Here is an 18,621-nt window from a genome sequence, read left to right as displayed (position 1 = left end):
AAACATAGATGATTCGACTATCGGTCGACTATGGAAAGATTCGACAATTCTGATTCGAATATGTAAATCCTTAGTCGAGGACACCCCTAGTAAATACAAATTTATCTGTCCTTTTGAGAACCATAGATCGCTAAACCATCTGTTACTGCCATTTTGTTTTTTATATATCACCTTTAAGGTATTGAACACCTGTATGGTCGAAAACCAGGAGATATCCAAAAGATCATTTTGCGAACACAACAAAAATAAGTTTTAAGAAAGTTCACTCTTGGTCCTTTAGGGGTCACTCTTCAGTAAGCCTGTTCCCTTAAATCCCAGATGCTCTATAGAAAATAATACTGCAACATTTACAAAAATTAACAACTATTTAAACATACCGGTGTTCCAGGTGCTACCCGAGACACAATAATAGGCATCTTTTGATCAAAACCACCCTGAAAGAGACAGAGAGAGAAAAAAAGAGAGTGTGTGTGTGAGAGAGGGAGACAGGGATCCAATAATGAGGCAACAAAATCATCAACAATTTAATTTTCAGAAAATGTCTTAGACACTGAACATTTTACCTTCACATTAAACCCAAATCTTCCATTCTCATCTGGTTTCATCTTGATCAGGACAAGATTGTCATGTGGAATGACTCCATTGGGCTAAACATGCAGCAAACAAACAAAGTAAACATTTGCATGTTATATTAACTGAATTTAAATGTTTTTTAAACTTAAATTTTAGTTCACACCAACATAATTAAATGAGTTACAAACAAAGACCTAAGTTACATCACTTGTTTCGATTATTTTAGCAGCATACAAGGCTATGATGAGTACCGGTCAAGAGGAACAAAAAACCGCCACATAGACAGACTGGGCTAAGTGAGTCAGTGGATGTAGTATTACCGTAGTCTTTTCTGTCGCTGTGGGGACATCATACATTTCGTTGATGTGGTTATCCAAGTCCTGTTGTGAGTGGGACAGTATAAGTTGGCTCAGGTTCTTCCGAGACTGTTTTGGAGGGAGTGCAGGGGGCAGACCTTCAACACCTTCTGGAGACCTAATGCATTCGGAAATGACAAAAAAGCTTTGAAAGTGTGTTCCTAAGCTGAAATGTTAACAGAACCCTGAGAAAACGACATTTAGTTAATGACAATTTAGCCTTATGTTGTGGAAAGTATAAAGTAACCAAGGGCTGGTAAAAAGGATAAGTTATCCACTAGACCATACAATTCATAACAGTACACTCTCAGAAAAAAGTTACAAGATTGTCACCGGGTGCAGATAAAGTACGCTTTTGTACCTAAAGGTGCATATTAGTACCTCAAAGGTACACATTGGTACCTTAGAGGAACATACTGGTACCTCAAATGTACATATCTGTACCTAAATGGTACATATTAGAAACATTTTTTAAAAATGCTGTCCTAGTGACAACTTTTGTACCTTTTTTCTGAGAGTGTAGTTCATTGTTTTTGTTTTGTTTTTTTTGGGAGAACTATTCCTTTAATAAATCCCAGTTTCACCGACGTAAAATAAATGATGCATCACCAAATGTTTTGCAGTATTCCTAGAATTTAACCAACCATCAAACTGGTTCAGCATATTTCAGTTATATTTGGTTGAACTAAACACGTACAGAACTTTCACAATTCAATTACGCAATGCAATGTGTTTTAGCTGTGACACGCGAGTGCACGGTTCCAAAGAACACTAGCACATGGGGGCTTACGAGCATCTGATTGCGTGTGGTTGGTGCATGGGAAACGTTTTGAATGTGTGGCTCAACAGTGACCCTGTTTAATTTTTTGTGTCTATTTCTAGCTGTGTTCTCACCCAAGCATGGTGTGATAAAGTGACGCAAACTAAACACATCGCGTCTGAACAGACTGGCTCTGCAGGTCAAAGGCCACATGTAGGAATTGTCTCTTTATTTACATCACTACAGAAGCTGTGGCCCCCACCAAAGAGTGAAGACATTAACATACGCTGAAATACAAAAGCGTGCAAGCAGCAGTAAAAAAGATAACAGAAAAAAAGGTTATATTTATAGACAGTCTTAATTTTTCATTCTAAACAACACAAAAAACAGACAACATGTGTTGTTTGTTTACAAGGCACATGCAGAATTTTGCTGACTTCTCAGGATAGGCACCAGGTGGTTATGCCATTATTTGGAACCGTGACAAACAAAAAGAGCATAGATGTGTATTTGTCTACGGTTTAGAATGAAAGAAAGATAGTTATGCATTACTTGAATAATGTGTACTTCTGTGAAATGTGAATTTTGGTGTTTAAATTCACTGAATGATATTACTCAGTCTAGTAAACATTTAAAGGGTACCCCGACTATAAAAATATGTATGGTGTTACAGATTAACACTGGGATTGGTTATATAAATGTGAAATTAAAAACAGTAAAAATGTCAAAGCTTTAGTAAAAAAAGGCTGCCATTTTGTTGACATCACAATACATGACGTCAAAAAATGATTTAAAACAGAAGATAATAGTCATAAATGCAACAGACAGTAGGTGGCGGTATGTGGCCTCATTCGCGCTGTGAGACCTACAGACGTGCATCCTCTACCGTGGCTGGTCGGAACGCAGAATAATGGTTAAACTTGGTACCTTTGGTCTAAATTAAAAATATTGGAAATGGTGTACGAATATGTACAGATATATTATAGTATTTTTCTTATTTAGTACAATCAAAAACCTACATACACCTCCTTTAATTAGCAATGCTGACATCACGGGCAATTGTCACATCGAATTTCTGTTTCATCCGGCTTGTTACTTTAAAATGTGTCATTCAATATCCACTTCTCGCCGCATGGTTGTAGTATTTTTTTTTACTAAATACTACAATAAATACGTGAAGAAGAACCACTGGAGCGTTTGATATTTTGAGCTTTCAGTCCTGAGGTGTTTTTATTTTACAGAAACTGTTTGAAAATGTGTGTCACTTTCAACCGGACGGTGTGTTTCCGCTAGATTTGGGGCACTGCTGAAAAGGAGGTGTGACAAAATACATATATTTTATCTTGGTACTGACAAAATTTCATCTTAAATGGAGGAGAAGGTATTAAATAAATCGCGGAAATTTGGTCACGTTTGTGGTGGTAGATTAGCGAACGTCCTGAACTGCAGGCATCGTTCTAAAAACCATGGGTCCGAGTCTGAATATGACAAACTAATTCCAACTAAATGGCCCATTCCAACTAAAACAGTAAATTTTCATGATTTCATTTAAAAGAACTAACAAAATTCTACCTTCTGTTAAAATTTCATGCAAATATCTGATGTTGCAAGCAAAAACCATGCGAATAAGCAGCACTTTCGGTCACACATCTTCCATTGACATCCATATATATCTTTTTCCTCTGATTACTAATATTAAAAATATCATAACTTTCTCAATCCTCAACAGATTTACAATCCAGGTATCTTTGCAAATGGGAATGTCCGCTCTAGTCATGTGATACATTTTGAGCTTTGGGGTTTTTGAAATGTTGTCAACATACCTACTTGAATGTGTTTCTATCAAGGAATTGTAGTAGTTGAAGACAAATATAAAGTATTAAAGCTTACAAGTCTTCATAGTTGAGGTACCCTTTAAAAGACGTGAATAAACAAAAGCCGATTCCTTTGATCAAAATGATCTTAAGCAATTCTGTGACTTTATAGGGACAATCAAATGACTCATATAAATGAATAGCCACTGACTAACAATAGCATCTTTTGTGACACAGCCCGTTAATGTGTTGATCATAAACAGGATGCTTCTGCAACAGCTTAAAGATTAATACAAAGGAAAGGGGGAGGGAGCGATACCTTTCCATTGAACATGCTGAGCGAACAAAAGCAGAAACAACCACATGCCATGCAAACATCTACCGCTGGCCATGTCATTAAGCTTAAGTATACTGCACATCTATTCAAGAGCACAAAGGCCTTGACATATTTACCACAGACCCATTAAATCCAAGCATTGTGCCCACCCCTCAAAGCGGTAAACACGTTTTACAGCAGCGCAGCGTGCGTTTAGTTTCCATTTGGGCCTGGTTTGGGTTGCAGACAGAGGGTGGCGATTGGATGGCCAGACAAAACAAACACCCAATAAAAGACCATTTAAACCACGTTCACATTTGAGAAACACATTTGCGCTTTCTTTTTTTACTCTATACTATGTGGCTTCTCCAAATGGCATTTTAAAATAACTAAATTGATTTAATGCTTCAATAACCTACAGTTGCTCTGCGGTTAAAACTATCAAAAAATAAAGACTTGAAAAGCATTATAAAGCACACTATTAAAATGAAAAAGAAAACCAATGTTCTGTTTAAACTATTTAGTGGTATTTTCCTTCAGGACAATAACCAGGCACAAATATATGTAAAGATACTGTTGACTTTTTTGCTTCAGGAACTGTAGGATTAAAATTACATTGCTTCACATAATAATAATGTCTGAATTTCATTCATTCGGCAAAGTAGAACACTTAAACACTTTCATAAGTCATTAACAAGATTACATAATGTTTGACTGAGCAGTAATACTTGAAATATCCATTGACTAATTAGCCACGAAGGGTTAAATGATACAAGTAGTCCTGGTTACCTAAACAACAGTTAAAGAGTAGAGCATCGAGAATAGCACACCTGATTTTACCTGCATCATGTCTGTAGCAGGGTGCAGAATAAGAAAGTCAAACTTTTATACCAATGATTAAGGGACTGTTCAAACAAATATGAGCAACATTAAATGGATTACTAAATGACAGTCAAAGTGCTACCAAAACTTATTTCATATTAACACATTTCTTAATCAGTTATACATTTTGGAACGTCATTAAACAAAGCAGTTCTTGAAAGAATAGGATGTACTCACGGCGTAGACTCCAGACTGATGCTATTGGCTTGCGTAGACAAGGCTGATTTGTGATTGGAGAACACAGGAAGGCTGGGTGATGCATGAATGATGTGGTCCACCAGGTGACCCATGGAGGAGGGCCGTAAACGGGGACCCTCTTGCACATACAAGCAGTTCCTACTGTTGACAGAGCAATCATAGCTGCTGCAGTCATCGTCTTTTTTATGCTTTATATAAGAATATCTCTGATGGGTGATTAATTGAAGATTATATAAGTTTAGTGTTGTCAACAATTTAAACTGAAACCGAGAGACACTTACTGGTTGGGCGTCCCAGGGGGTGAGCGGGTGGGCAGGCTGCGGGTCTCCAGCCTCTCCTCAGACAGCGAGGTCCTGCTCACTGTTTCCCAACCTGTCACACCCATCAACTTCCTGCCCAGAGGCTTGCTTGGAGATCTGGAAGATAAATAGCGGCCTGTTATCAAAAGTTCCTCTATTGACAAACCAGAGTGACTCACAAACGCACAAATGGTGATTTTGAAAGGATTTTTTGTCCTTTGCTCAAATGCTAAAATGAAAGTGATTGCAACTGTTCAGAAGTTAAGAGACCAGTCTACATTTCTGTGAAACGGAAGCAGATATTTCTTAGAAATTTTAGTTTTACCTTTGCTCTTACAATGTTCCTCTACAATGATCTCCTAAAATTTTAAATGTTTCAGTGCTGGTGCACAGGTTACATTTTGACAAGCAACCTCTAGTAAAGTATTTATTTAATTTTCAATCATAAAATACAAATTAACATGTTATAGTTGTACTTCCAGGTTAAATATTGCTTTAGATAACTTTCCAATTCATTCGATTCTTGGGAATAAAAACAAACAGATGTGATGACAGTGTCCCTTGGCTGATACTTTATCATGATTATGATTGCATCACATTAAATATGTAAAAGAAACACAGTGAAAAGACTTGCTATTCAAGCTAAACAATAATAAAACGTGTGTGATCCTAACACTCACTGTTATTGTAATACATACTGTAAGAAAAACGGTAGTGAAGATGGGTGGACGGACAGAGTCAAAACCCAAAGCAGATGCACAGATTAATACCTTGCAAAAATTCTGTCCTTGACTCCCTTTTCCTTCCCGTACTGAACAGACTGTGCTTCCGTCCTCCCGCTGTGAGAAAATGAACAATGTTGGTCAGGATACAAATGACAATTCAACCTAAGCTTGTAACATTGCATGATAAAGTATCTGTAACATTTACTGGTTTTGTATAAATATGGTATTCAATAAAAACACTATAAAATAAGGCAGTCGGCACCAACATAAATCTAAAAGCACAGGGAAATAAATTATTAATATGTTTCCAAACATCTAAAATTGCCTAAAAGAGCATCATGAATTTTTCAGGATTTATCCCTAAGAATTTAGTAGAGCATTTGCTAGTGTTGACTAAAGTCAGGCTTTTTTGAAACTGCAAATCAGTATAAAAAAGTGAACATATAAAAACATATAAATGTGTGTTGTTCTGATAAATGAAAACCAGTGAAGAAGCTTACCAGTAACGAAACCTTGAGCCTAAACTGAAGTAGTGCACAAAGAAGTTCTTCTCCGGGGGAACAGGACGGTCGAGCCGAAAGAAGGTGTGATGTTCTACACAGGCCTTCCAGAGGTTCTTACAGGCCCTGTAGTTTACCATGTTGAAACCTAGCATTGTATCTCTCACCTCATTCTGTATGCAAAACCACAGAAGAGGCAAAGAAAAAGCAAGGGGTTAGCAAAATGAACTTAAATGCATACAACATCAAACATGCTGTATCCATAAAATTTTTATATAAAATAAATAAAGCCCAGTTAAACTGTTTTATTTAATATACATAAATTGCACTGTCTTTACAAGCAATACAATAGGAAGGAAATTCTAAAAAGTACACTTTATGGTGTTAAAGGAATAGTTCACCCAAAAATGAAAATTCTGTCATCATTTTCTCATCCTCATGTTGTTATAAACCTGTATGAATTTTTTTTCTGATGAACACAAAAGAAGATTTTTTAATAAATGATGGTAAGCACACAGCTGATTGTAACTATTGACTTCCAAAGTAGGAAAAACACATATTATGGAAGTATTGTAATAAATGATGACAATATTTTGATAAATGACGGTAAGCAAACAGTTGATGGTTCCCATTAAATTCCATCGTATTTGTTTTTCCTACTATGGAAGTCAATGATTACAATCAGCTGTGTGGTTACCATAATTTTTCAAAAAATCTTCTTTAATCCAGATTAAAGCCTCAAAATCAAATTTTGGAATAGGAACACCAAAGTTTGATTTCAATTTTGGTTTTAAATTGATTTAAATGTTTGATATGGCCTTACTCAGTAAATATTTAAGATATCAAGGTTATATTTGCACAGAATGTACTGAATGATTTTATGCAGAAAACAGTAAATAACAAAACAAGCAGGGTCACATTTATTAAAGGGACACTCCACTTTTCCTATTTAATACTTGACTCTTCTGTAGTTACATCGTGTACTAAGACAAACGAAAATTAAAAGCTGAAATTTTCTAGGCAGATATGGCTAGGAACTATACTCTCATTCTGGCGTAATAATCAAGAACTTTGCTGCTGTAACATGGCTGCAGCAGGCGTAGTGATATTACGCACTGCCCAATGGCAATGAAATATTTACTTTCAATGGCAGGGGACTATTAACTCTTTCACCGCCAGCGGTTTTTTTAAAAAAGTTGCCAGCCAGCGCCAGCGTTTTTCATGATTTTCACCAAAGTTTAATGCCTTCCAGAAAATTTTCTTTAAATATATAAACGTACAATATATCAAAAGAAAGAACAGACCCTCTGCTTTCAAAAAAAAAAAACGTTTCATCCTACCTTCAGTGGTTCTTTTGTAATCATCTTTTGAATATGGGTAGGTTTCTGCAAAAACACCACATTTTGAGCAAAAACCAGAGATAATTCCATTTTTGTGACGGACTTTTCATAGAGATCCCATTCAGAGCGATCTTTAAAACAGACACGGACATGCAGCCGCTTGCCATAGGGCAATACTTCCGGGTTTAAAAAGTTGCGGAAGGGCGCCACCTGGTGGATAATAGCGGTTTTGCGGAAAGACAGAAAATCTCGTCATTGGCGGGGAAGCGTTTTCTCTTAATTGACGAGATATCTCGTCAATGGCGGTGAAAGAGTTAAATGAGTATAGTCCTAACCAGATCTGCCTAATCGCAATTTTTAATTTCCGTCTGTCTTAGTACACGATGTAACTACAGAAGAGTCAAGTTTTAAATAGGAAAATGTTGAAACTCTTTGGTTATTTTTTAGCACTATGCTAATGACCTAATCAGATTCTATGGATTGTGCTAAGCTATGCTAAAAGTGCTAGCGCCAGACCCGGAGATCAGCTGAATGGATTCCAGAATCAAATGTTTAACTCTAGGGGAGCTGAAAAAATGAGTGTATTTTCAAAAAAGTGGAAATTCTATTTAATATGACCTTTCTAGAAAGTACAGTTCTATTGGTCCTTGTGAGTCCTATGCAGTGATACACACACTTGGTTGGTGCAAAGGTGTTTCACATTATACCGGTTACAACTAGGGATGGGTCAGGATGATCAACTAGTTTATCTAGATTTTTGTTGTATTTAAGTTGTGATATTTTAGGGGTGGTGCTTTAATCCGTGCGCTGACAGCGTGCTGCGCTTTAGCTGTAAGATGTCAGTTTGCATGCTAAAACCCTCCTGTTCTTGCTTGCTACAGCTGTCTTGTTATACTATGAAAAACAAGGGGCTCCATTTGAAACCTTGCCAAAGTACCCAGAAGGCTCTGCTCTGTAGAGACCTATTAGCACTGACAGTCCAAACTGCAAGACTCCATTGGTCACCGGGGACTCCGGAATGCACTTCCCGCTCTGTTTTTGGTAGTGCAAATCGCCAGGGCTACCACCCAGTTCCAAAGAAATCTGACCCACTCAGCCAAGCTGTGCCATCTGGGCATCAATTATGGATCATGACATCATTAAATCCTGCTTTTAGTACAACTGCCTTTGAAAGGTCTCTGTGCATTATTCACATCGCCGGGGTGATCTGAGGTCTGATGCCACAGAGAATCGGTTTAGGGATGCAGGCTCCCACTGATCCTCAGCAAATGGCACGATTTCAACATCAGGTCGTGTCCCGCTCCCCCACAAGCGAACTGCATTATCTACTCTCCATAATTAATAAGCTGTAAAGAGGCTCTCTCATTTCACCTCCACTGACGGCGGGGTAGTAATTACAGAAAGCTTTCCAATAAACAAAGATCGGTGGTGCTACCAGAGCCAATATGCTCTATCATTTGATATTGCATGAGCAGGATGGTTTATTAATAGAAATGAAAGCTCCCTGCAGTGAGTTAATGGGAATGACGATGTCTGTTGGAGACATCAGATCTTACAAATGGTAATCAGTTAAACTGGCATTGGGTAAACAAACACACATCTTGTCACACATAGTAAACACACAAATAATATCACATAATATTGAAATAACATGTACACATCTTAAAAATGCAGATGTTATGTTGTTATATCAATTCTTCAATGCACATTATTTTAAAGATTACATTCATGCATTTGGCAGATGCTTTTATCCATAGTGCATTAGAAGGTATATGTTTTTATGAAATATGACAGACAGCTATACATAAGGCTATGGGCCCAATGGGAAAACAATATTAAGCAATGATCAAAGCAGTATCATAATCTACTCGTGATTCAGTCAAACCACGAGTAATAAAATTAAGTCATGCCCTCTCTATTGCTTCCTGCTATACGTCCGGTTTCACTTTGTGTAATACATTACATTACATTGCAGAAGTTAATAATCTGGCGGATGCCATTTTATGTTGTCTTTAAATCTTAATCGCTGTAGGGATTTAGAAATTAAATGGGGAAAACTGTTTTACTCACCGCCTCTTTTCTCAGCTGGATGAAAAACTGCTTGCATTTAAAAGATATTTTCACAATCTTCAACCTGAAACGGAGAAAAACGAATAAAATTATATAATGGGGTTGGTAAAATGAAAACACATTTTCAAGGGCAGCAACAAATACACATTTTAAGCTGCTAAAGTTTCCTGACCCATTTTAGTGTGTGTGTAAACTCCACTCGTATTAAAACATGAGTCACCGCAAAGCTAAATATATTCCACAGAGCACACACACACACAAAAACACACTCCAATGTCCGAACAAACACATGTCGGCGCAACGTCACCTACTTATGACACATTCTGTCACATGCTGCAGTACACACACAAACACAAGGTCCATGACTCAAGCTAGTTGAACTAAAGTCATATGTCTGTAAAAAACGTTCATCATCAGTGTCAACCTTTGCTTGCAACATGCCAACAGTCAGTGCAGGCATTTTTTATATGTTTTTCTATTGCTGTGTTTATAGTGCAGGGTTGATTGATAGAATCCTTGATAAGCGCAACCGTTTGCCCTGAGATCTCACTATGAACGTCTGTGACAGACGACCCCGTTTTTGTGGGCTAAACATAGTTGGTCTGGAAAGCATCTGTGCATCTATTTCAAATAAGAGATGCTTGAACTACAGCTAGAGCAGCTGGTCTGTGTGTCTAAAGAACAGCCTGGTGTGTGTTTGTGTGTTGGATATTAATGCTTTGTCTGATGAGGAAAAAACTGAGCACTTACAAACCACTTTTTTACTCATACAAGCACGATACATCATTGAAAATACTAAATAATCATTGCAAGATCTAATTTCATTTGTATGCAGAAGCCACTCTGATATTTTTATAATGCAGTGACACTAATTTAAATTAGAATGGCAACAAAAATATGGGAAACTCTTTATATCACTATATTGTAGGCAACATAAAAACTGTGCATAGTAAAGAGGTCCAAAGTCCTGCACCGTAAAACTGACATCGAATATGCATAAATCAGCTGTTATTTTGATGCGTCATGCAGGATCTCAGCGTAGACACGCAAATGACGTCTTGCTGGAATTTGGCATGCAGTTGAACAGGTGTTCATAAACCATCGACATAATATAAAAATCAAAGCAAAAGAAGATAGCTGTTGAACTAGATATTTGGATAGGATGTCACAGGGATATTATTAACGTGCATAACATTCAGTGCTCTAAAAACGCTCATATAACCTCATGACCCAAACCGCAGCCATTACACTTTACCAATGAATAATTTTGAGTGACGCAAATAAAACAAGCTCACTTACCATGGAAAGTAGTTGATTCGTACCCTGTTCTTGAAGATGCCTATGCCAGCCGAGTTCACCCCGATAAAAATCTCTGTGTTGCTTTGATCCTAAAGCAAGAAGAGGAAGAGAAATAATGAATGAGGAAATTTTCTATGCGTGGTGCCCAGCTTTCAAAGGAGTGCTTTATCCAAAAACGAAAACACTATTTATATTAAACCTCATTTACACAGCATGCTGATCCCTGAAATAGTGGCATAAGTGGCGTGCCGTAGTGAGGATGCCCAATGCCGTCCGAACAATAAGTTATCGTTTAGCTCTTTGACACAAGGGTTTTAAATGCAGATAAACATTTACGACGAGAAAGGTCAGCAAGCCGAAATCATTCACCAGCATGACAGAACAGCGCGTCAAGCACTCCTTTATGATCTTATTCTAAACAAAAATGCTTGGTTGTTATTTCTCGAGCGAGAAAGTCAACTTTAGATGCTGCGGAACGAACTATCAAGTGCATGACTTTAAATACGTCACGCTTCTTTACGGGATCTTTATGGGATGTGTGTGAATGCACGCAGAGATTCCAGAAAATCATTGGCAGTGTATCCAATCTGTGTGTTCAAAGGGCTATAATGCCGTTTTAAACACATGATGCCAGGACTACGATGACACCTGGAATGGATGTGGCGCGTTATTTTACAATGACATGAAGCAAATTCATAGTCACCTAGTAAAGTGGTCCCACCACAAACGTCTTTCGAGACAACTCAGAGATTAAATAATAAATAAATTCATATTTTATAATAATAATAATAACAAATTATTTATTTTATTCGTTTACATGACACATAAAAAATTGTATATAATACAATAAATAATAAGAAAATAATAAAAAAGTATTTTGGTTTAAACCTAGTATGATCACCCTATAGACCCTATGGGGCGGTTTACCGGATGGGGATTAGACTAGTCCTAGATTAAAATAAATGAGCTGTCCAAATTAAAAACATCGATCTTAAAACATCAGTGCCCTTTGTTATACCTTAAAATGCAAGTAATGTTTTAGTAAGGTATGTTTGTTAAAATTAGCTATATTTCCTAATTAAACTAAGGCCTAGTCCTGGTTTAAGATAATCCCTGTCCGGGAAACCACCCCTATAGATTTTTGTGTCTGACATGCATAATTTTTATAAACTCAGGGATCAAAGCAGTTTTCTCTAGTTATTGACTGCATGTTAAAGGGACACTCCACTTTTTGGAAAATATGCTCATTTTCCAGCTCCCATAGAGTTAAACATTTGATTTTCCATTCAAGTGATCTCCGAGACTGGCGGTACCACTTTTAGCATAATCCATTGAATTTGATTAGACCATAAGCATTGCGCTAAAAAATAACCAAAGAGTTTGGATATTTTCCTATTTAAAACTTGACTCTTCTGTACTTACATCGTGTACTAAGACAGACAGAAAATTAAACGTTTTTTAGGCCGATATGGCTAGGAACTATGCTCTCATTCTGGCGTAATAATCAAGGACTTTGCTGCTGTAACATGACTGCAGCAGGTGTAGTGATATTAGGCACTGTCTGAAAATAGTCCCCTTGGTTACTTTCAATAGCAGGGGACTATTTTCAGGCGCTGCATAATATCATTGCGCCTGCTGCAGCCATGTTACAGCAGCTAAGTCCTTGATTATTACGGCATGAATGAGAGTATAGCTCCTAGCCATATCTGCCTAGAAAATCGCAACTGTACATTTTCTGTCAGTCTTAGTACACGATGTAACTACAGAAGATTCAAGCTTTAAATAGGAAAAATATCAAAACTCTTTGGTTATTTTTTAGCCCAATGCTAATGGTCTAATCGGATTCAATGAATTATGCTAAGCTATGCTAAAAATGGTACAGTCAGACCCGTAGATCAGCTGAATGGATTCTAAAACGGTAACAATCAAAATGTTTAACTCTTTAATAAACATATTTTCAAAAGAAGTGGAGTTTCCCTTTAAAGATGCTGTTAAAAGAGCTCAGTTTAACCCAGAAACTGGTTTAAAGAGACCCCTGTGGTCAGTTTCCCACAAGGCCCTTTTAGTATCCTATATAAACTTTTAAATTTACTATGAAGGCTGTATGTGTGTAAAAGCTCATGAAACTGCTACACTCACCCTTGCATAGTGCAGTTCCACCCCATAGAGCTCCAGCATCCGTGCACTGTTCAGGTAGTTGAATTCAGACTGTGCTGGTGTAAGACCACTATAGGTAGAATAAAGTGTTAAAATGGGCATCAGATCACATGACAGAGCAGCACAGGTACTGTAGGTGTTCTGTACACAACCAAAGTAAAAAACTGCACAGATTGGCAAGTGTGCAAATTCAGCGATTTGTCGGTGTGGCTGAGCCCTGATGCACAATGAGCTTTCTGTTCTCAGCACAGCGCTAGAGAAGGAATACTGAGAAATGAGTGCTGAGGAAGCTTGTGGGTTTCAATTCATATTTATCAATCTAAATGTGAAATCAACAGGTAGGATCAAAAATGTACCCCTCCAAGCACCAACTGAGAATAAAAACTTGGTGAGGAAATGAAACTGTTACCTAGCAGCTGGACAGGAACTTGTGATAATTTAATTGCAACAAAATATGATTGTAGAACACATCAAAAATAGATCTTCCTTTTTCATTTGACCTTTTTTTGAATTAACAGAAATGATCTAGTAAAATCCAAAAAAAAAATTTTCCATTTATTGGCATAATTCCAGAAATCCATGCAACAGCATATGGCTAGAAAAGCTATGCAAAGAAGCTAAAAGATAATAATGACTAATTCTGGACCTTGTCAACAAGACTACCCATTACAACAAATAATTTTTCCAAAGTAAAGTGCAGAATGTGAAATATTTGATTCGAGTAGCATGTAGTGTTAAGGGTCTAATCCACACCTGTGTTGCTGGTGATGTTTGGCGACTTCTTTTTCGAAACCCTGGGGCTGGTTGGGGATGAAGCAGAATTCAGACAGGTATCCCAGTGAATTTTCAGCTTCATTGTAATCGCCCAGCTCAGCTGAAACACACATTACAACAACAGTGTTAGGAATAACAGGCCAGTTTCACGACAGAACAACATGCACATAAAACGCGCATAAAGCACAGGATCAGTTGTTTGGCAAATCTCTTTATCCATCACTTTGTGTGTTGCCCACACACACACGCACACATATACACACACTATAATGTGGCATTTTTGCCAAAAAAGGACCAATATATACACAAGTATACAAAAGTATGAACAGTAAGTCATTGGCATAATCTGTGTGGCTAACCAAATAAATTAAATAACAGTAAGGTACTCGCAGTATTATTTAATCTTACACTTTATTTCAAAATGTGTATTGAAAAATGACTTTTTATCATTTGACCTTGTTAAATATATTTGCAAGCTAAATGACTAATACGTGTTAAAAATTGTAAAAATTTTCTTTTTTTAACATGCAAAACCTACATGAACACAAAGATTACATCATCTTCATGCTTATTCATCATTGACCTGGGGTCAAAATGTTGTCAGTGCAAACGTGTTCAGACAGTAATCTAGGATTTTACTGACTTAAATGCCCAAAAGCATTAGTTCAGTTCCACGTACCGATAATCCAAGTATTGCACTCATCCTGATTTAAAATAAAAGCTTTTCAAGGGTTTACCAGCGTGCTTAAAGCTATTCAGAGGTTTAGCATTACTAAACACCTGTTACATGATCTGTTGTCAGGTAAAATACTTAAGGGCTTGGTAATGCTTTCCAAACTGCAAACACGAACCAAAAATAAGCATCAGTTCTGCCACTATAATAGCTTGTCAAATAAGCTTTAAACAAACATAAAACGGGCTGCAATGGATAGTGTCGTCCAAGGCTCACCAGAATGCCCTCTGACCTATTTAGCGCCCAAACTGCATGTTAAAGGCCCCGGAGAGACCGAAGCAAATGTGCTCACTATGCCAATCTGTCAAGAGTCATTATTGCTGAGGTCAATCTGGCGAGCGGACCCCTGAGGGCAGGGGATATGTAAACGTCAGCACACAAACCCACACACATGCTTGCATACACAACGTCACTGCTGTTAGGTTTGATATGATGTGCTGGGCGCCATTAGTTCCTGCTGTACTTCAGAGCGATTTCTTGCTTGCATGTATGTGTTTTACAAGCTAGTGCTTGTTGAGCGTTGAGATGCACAGATGGAATGTGACGTGCTGAGTTTGCATGCTTGTATTTTGGTGGTTTGCACACAGAGTTTCCTGTGAAGCTCAATAATAGACTTTGGTATAAATCGTAGGCTCTTACGTCTTTAATATACTGCCTGAAAGGAAAATGAGCAAAATGGGAACAGAAAAATAACTAAATTCTGCTGCAATGGTATGGCTTCAGTGATTCGATAATAATGAAAATCAATAATTTATTTGTATCATTTCACAAAAATATTTCAGTAAGTAAGTTTTGTTTAACAATGTAGAAAGATTTTACTTTTTATCATGTGTTGTTAAATAGGTGTAAATAGATGAAAAGTATTAAATGTTTTTCTTGTGTAAACAATGGTGTGGAAAATGCATTTTCACCTAGATTTGACTTGTTTACATTTTAAGTTAATACACCATACATACACCATAAATAAACAATCATGCAATGTTTCAAATCTAGTTTTATTTAAAAAACTTCAGAACTTACATGGATAATAAAATCAGATCCTACATTAATGGGTTCATACTTACACTGAACGGCGTACGATGCCAGAAGCGCGGCAGTATTGTGCGGACAGGGCAGTCTAGGAAGAACATAAATTATATTAAATGAACCATGTAATTTGATGGAGATAAAGCCAAAAGTCAACTTAGTCGCAAATTACTGTATTCTAGTAACTATTAGGAATGTGTATTGAACAAGTAATCACGGGCCATTAGGAAGGGAATATGAATTGAGGTCCAAGTATCAGTTATAAATCATTTGCAATGAACCCATAATGAAGACGGACTTAGGAAAAAAATTACATTCAAATAGTCATCACTCTTACCTTCCACTAAGTATGTCCTGCTTAATCTGCAGAAAATACTGGTACCTACAAAGATGAAAAAACATAGGACAAATTATTATAATCTTGAGCCTCGATGTTTAAGAATTATTTGCATTAGGAAAAAGGCAAAAAAAGAAAAAAAACCATTTAATATTTCAATGTGAATCTGCATGAAATTTTCAAGTGTACAATTTCAGCCAAGTCAGCAACATCATTTATTTAAATCTTTATATTTAAGTTCACTCTCAGAGAAAATGTACAATGTTGTCAATGGGACTGTCCCTTTTAAAAAGGTCCTAATATGTACCATTTTGGTACAGAAAGTATGTACCTTTGATGTACCAATAATATGCACCTTTCGGTACAAAAGTGTCATTTTTAAAAATGTACAGCACCAGTAACAACTTTTGGACCTTATTTCTGAGAGTGTAAATAAAAACTGTGGCTTGCAGTTCATTTAAAATCCACACACTTACCGTGTATATTCTTCCTGAAGTTTGTTGGGGTCACTCACAAAAAATTTCACCCGGAATTTCAGATGATGTGGGGAGCCCCCTGTCATTTCATTCATCAGAATGAGTCAGTACAAAGACAAAGAAAAGAGACAGAATAATCAATATCTTGTGCTAAACAACATCATAGTTTAGAGGTTCGTATACACTGACTTACTTTTTAATTGCTTCCTTATGGGTTTATTTGGATCCAGCCACCTCTATAAAGTATTGATGAGATGGAGATAAAAGGAGGAGAGAAACAGAGATAGAGTGAGAGGAAGAAGAACCTTTAATAACATGGCAACAGTCCAACACAACCTAATGCCATTCAATAATTCAATAGGCTTGTGTTTTCTGCTATGGTGGAGGCAGGAATGTACTTATCTGCAGTTACAACACAAAGAGACAAATTGTTGTTTTGTAGACTAAAATAAACTTTGATCTAATTACAAATAAACCGATGCAACCATGTCTCAAATTGGTCTCTCGTCTGACTGGTGGTACATGGATGAAAGATGCAACTTAAATGCTAATAAAGACTACAGCATCTATTTGATGTGTTTTTTTTTACTGGACACTGCAGCTATTGTGACTTTTTTATATGCATTTCTTTCAGATTATTTTAAAATTTACAAAACGAAACAGTTATCAATGAGAAATAGGGGATAATCTACATAGGTTATTTAAACCCAAATTATGTCCCAAATTTTTAAACATGGACCTATTTCTGGGACCCGATTTTTGCACATTTTTACAGTTACACTTCAAATGCTACATCCAACTCCCAAATGAACCCCAGAAAGAAAAACAGCATGACTCCATCACCTCTTTGAGCTTGACCTTTGAACTCACCGGGCTGTCAGAGGAATCGTCGGCCTGGAGTAACCCAAAATAATCTCTCTCGGTCAGTTCCAGATGCTTGAAGACAGCGTCGAGCAGGATCTGTCCTTGATCGTGCTTCTACAGAGCATGCACACAAAGAAACAAAAGTTAGGACGTTATCAAATATATTTGGGTGAATCATAGTAAGCACAGTTCATTCAATAAAAGTAATTGTCACATGAGGTTTTCTTAAATTGCATGTAAACATTTATTCCACTATGCAGAATAATATATAGATATTAATCCCAAAATTACTGAAATATGAATTTTGGTCAACATCGGCCAGCCCTACCAAAATGTTTCTTCTATGACATCGCGAGGGACCTTTGATAAGCAAAGTAATAACATGATGCATGACTTTCTGATCTGTGTGATCATACCATGATTACCAAGTATCTGGGCACACCTGTGAGCGTTTCACAGAAAAGGATGACCATTCAGACAACATCTATAGAAAGCATAGCAGCAAAGGACACAAACAGGACAGGAAGTATCTAGATATATTAAGAAAAGCCAAGGGCTTTACAGCAGCTAAAAACAGTCAGAAGTTTACTGGCTGGTTTTATTAGCTGTCGTATCCGTTACAACATCTCGACAGCAGAGCCGAAGCATTAGCACATTTAGCGTGCTTTCACTTCCCTTTTCTGCACTTTTAAATGGCCCCAGGGCTGCCAAGACAGCATAATCTTTACACCTGGCACCCCGATAAACACAGACAAACAGAGCAGCCCATGTACACAGTGTTGTAGAAAAACAAAATATGGCAACAGTCACGTGAGCAAAACTGAATGACAGACCAGCTGGGAGTAAAAGGAAACGGTCTGGCAAAGCTTTACTTTAGAATGAAACGCGGCACATGTATAACACAGACACAAATGTAACTAGAATTTACAGTAATGTTAATAATAGTAAATGACATGGGAATTTGTTTTTTTTCCGTTTGCCTTTTCATTTCAATAGCAGTCATGACAAATCTTCAAAAAAGTGGACTGAAGGGTAGAGGAGTTTGAGCAGTGGTATGACAGAAATGCAAGCAAACATGCGGCAGCTTGTCTAGAGGAGGTCTGTAGGAAGTCTCAGACAGCT

General features: G+C 37.1%; 1 protein-coding gene across 1 annotated transcript in view; it reads right to left on the bottom strand.

Annotated features, from left to right (window-relative positions):
• The window catches only part of ptpn4a (protein tyrosine phosphatase non-receptor type 4a), a 55,378-nt gene that overhangs the window by 9,523 nt on the left and 27,234 nt on the right, over window positions 1–18,621 (bottom strand). The window contains exons 3-18 of the mRNA XM_065251667.2: window positions 17,506–17,613; window positions 16,829–16,871; window positions 16,636–16,714; window positions 16,160–16,204; window positions 15,861–15,913; window positions 14,043–14,163; window positions 13,272–13,359; window positions 11,133–11,221; window positions 9,834–9,897; window positions 6,424–6,596; window positions 5,969–6,037; window positions 5,181–5,315; window positions 4,879–5,040; window positions 894–1,047; window positions 564–647; window positions 378–434 (exon numbers count right to left, since the gene is read on the bottom strand). Of these exons, the coding sequence (XP_065107739.1) occupies window positions 378–434; window positions 564–647; window positions 894–1,047; window positions 4,879–5,040; window positions 5,181–5,315; window positions 5,969–6,037; window positions 6,424–6,596; window positions 9,834–9,897; window positions 11,133–11,221; window positions 13,272–13,359; window positions 14,043–14,163; window positions 15,861–15,913; window positions 16,160–16,204; window positions 16,636–16,714; window positions 16,829–16,871; window positions 17,506–17,613 (1,524 nt within the window). The remainder of the gene's footprint in view (window positions 1–377; window positions 435–563; window positions 648–893; window positions 1,048–4,878; window positions 5,041–5,180; window positions 5,316–5,968; window positions 6,038–6,423; window positions 6,597–9,833; window positions 9,898–11,132; window positions 11,222–13,271; window positions 13,360–14,042; window positions 14,164–15,860; window positions 15,914–16,159; window positions 16,205–16,635; window positions 16,715–16,828; window positions 16,872–17,505; window positions 17,614–18,621) is intronic.

Source organism: Paramisgurnus dabryanus, chromosome 15, assembly GCF_030506205.2.
Source record: "Paramisgurnus dabryanus chromosome 15, PD_genome_1.1, whole genome shotgun sequence".
In the NCBI taxonomy this organism is placed as follows: domain Eukaryota; kingdom Metazoa; phylum Chordata; class Actinopteri; order Cypriniformes; family Cobitidae; genus Paramisgurnus; species Paramisgurnus dabryanus.
This window is presented reverse-complemented; position numbering and strand designations above follow the sequence as displayed.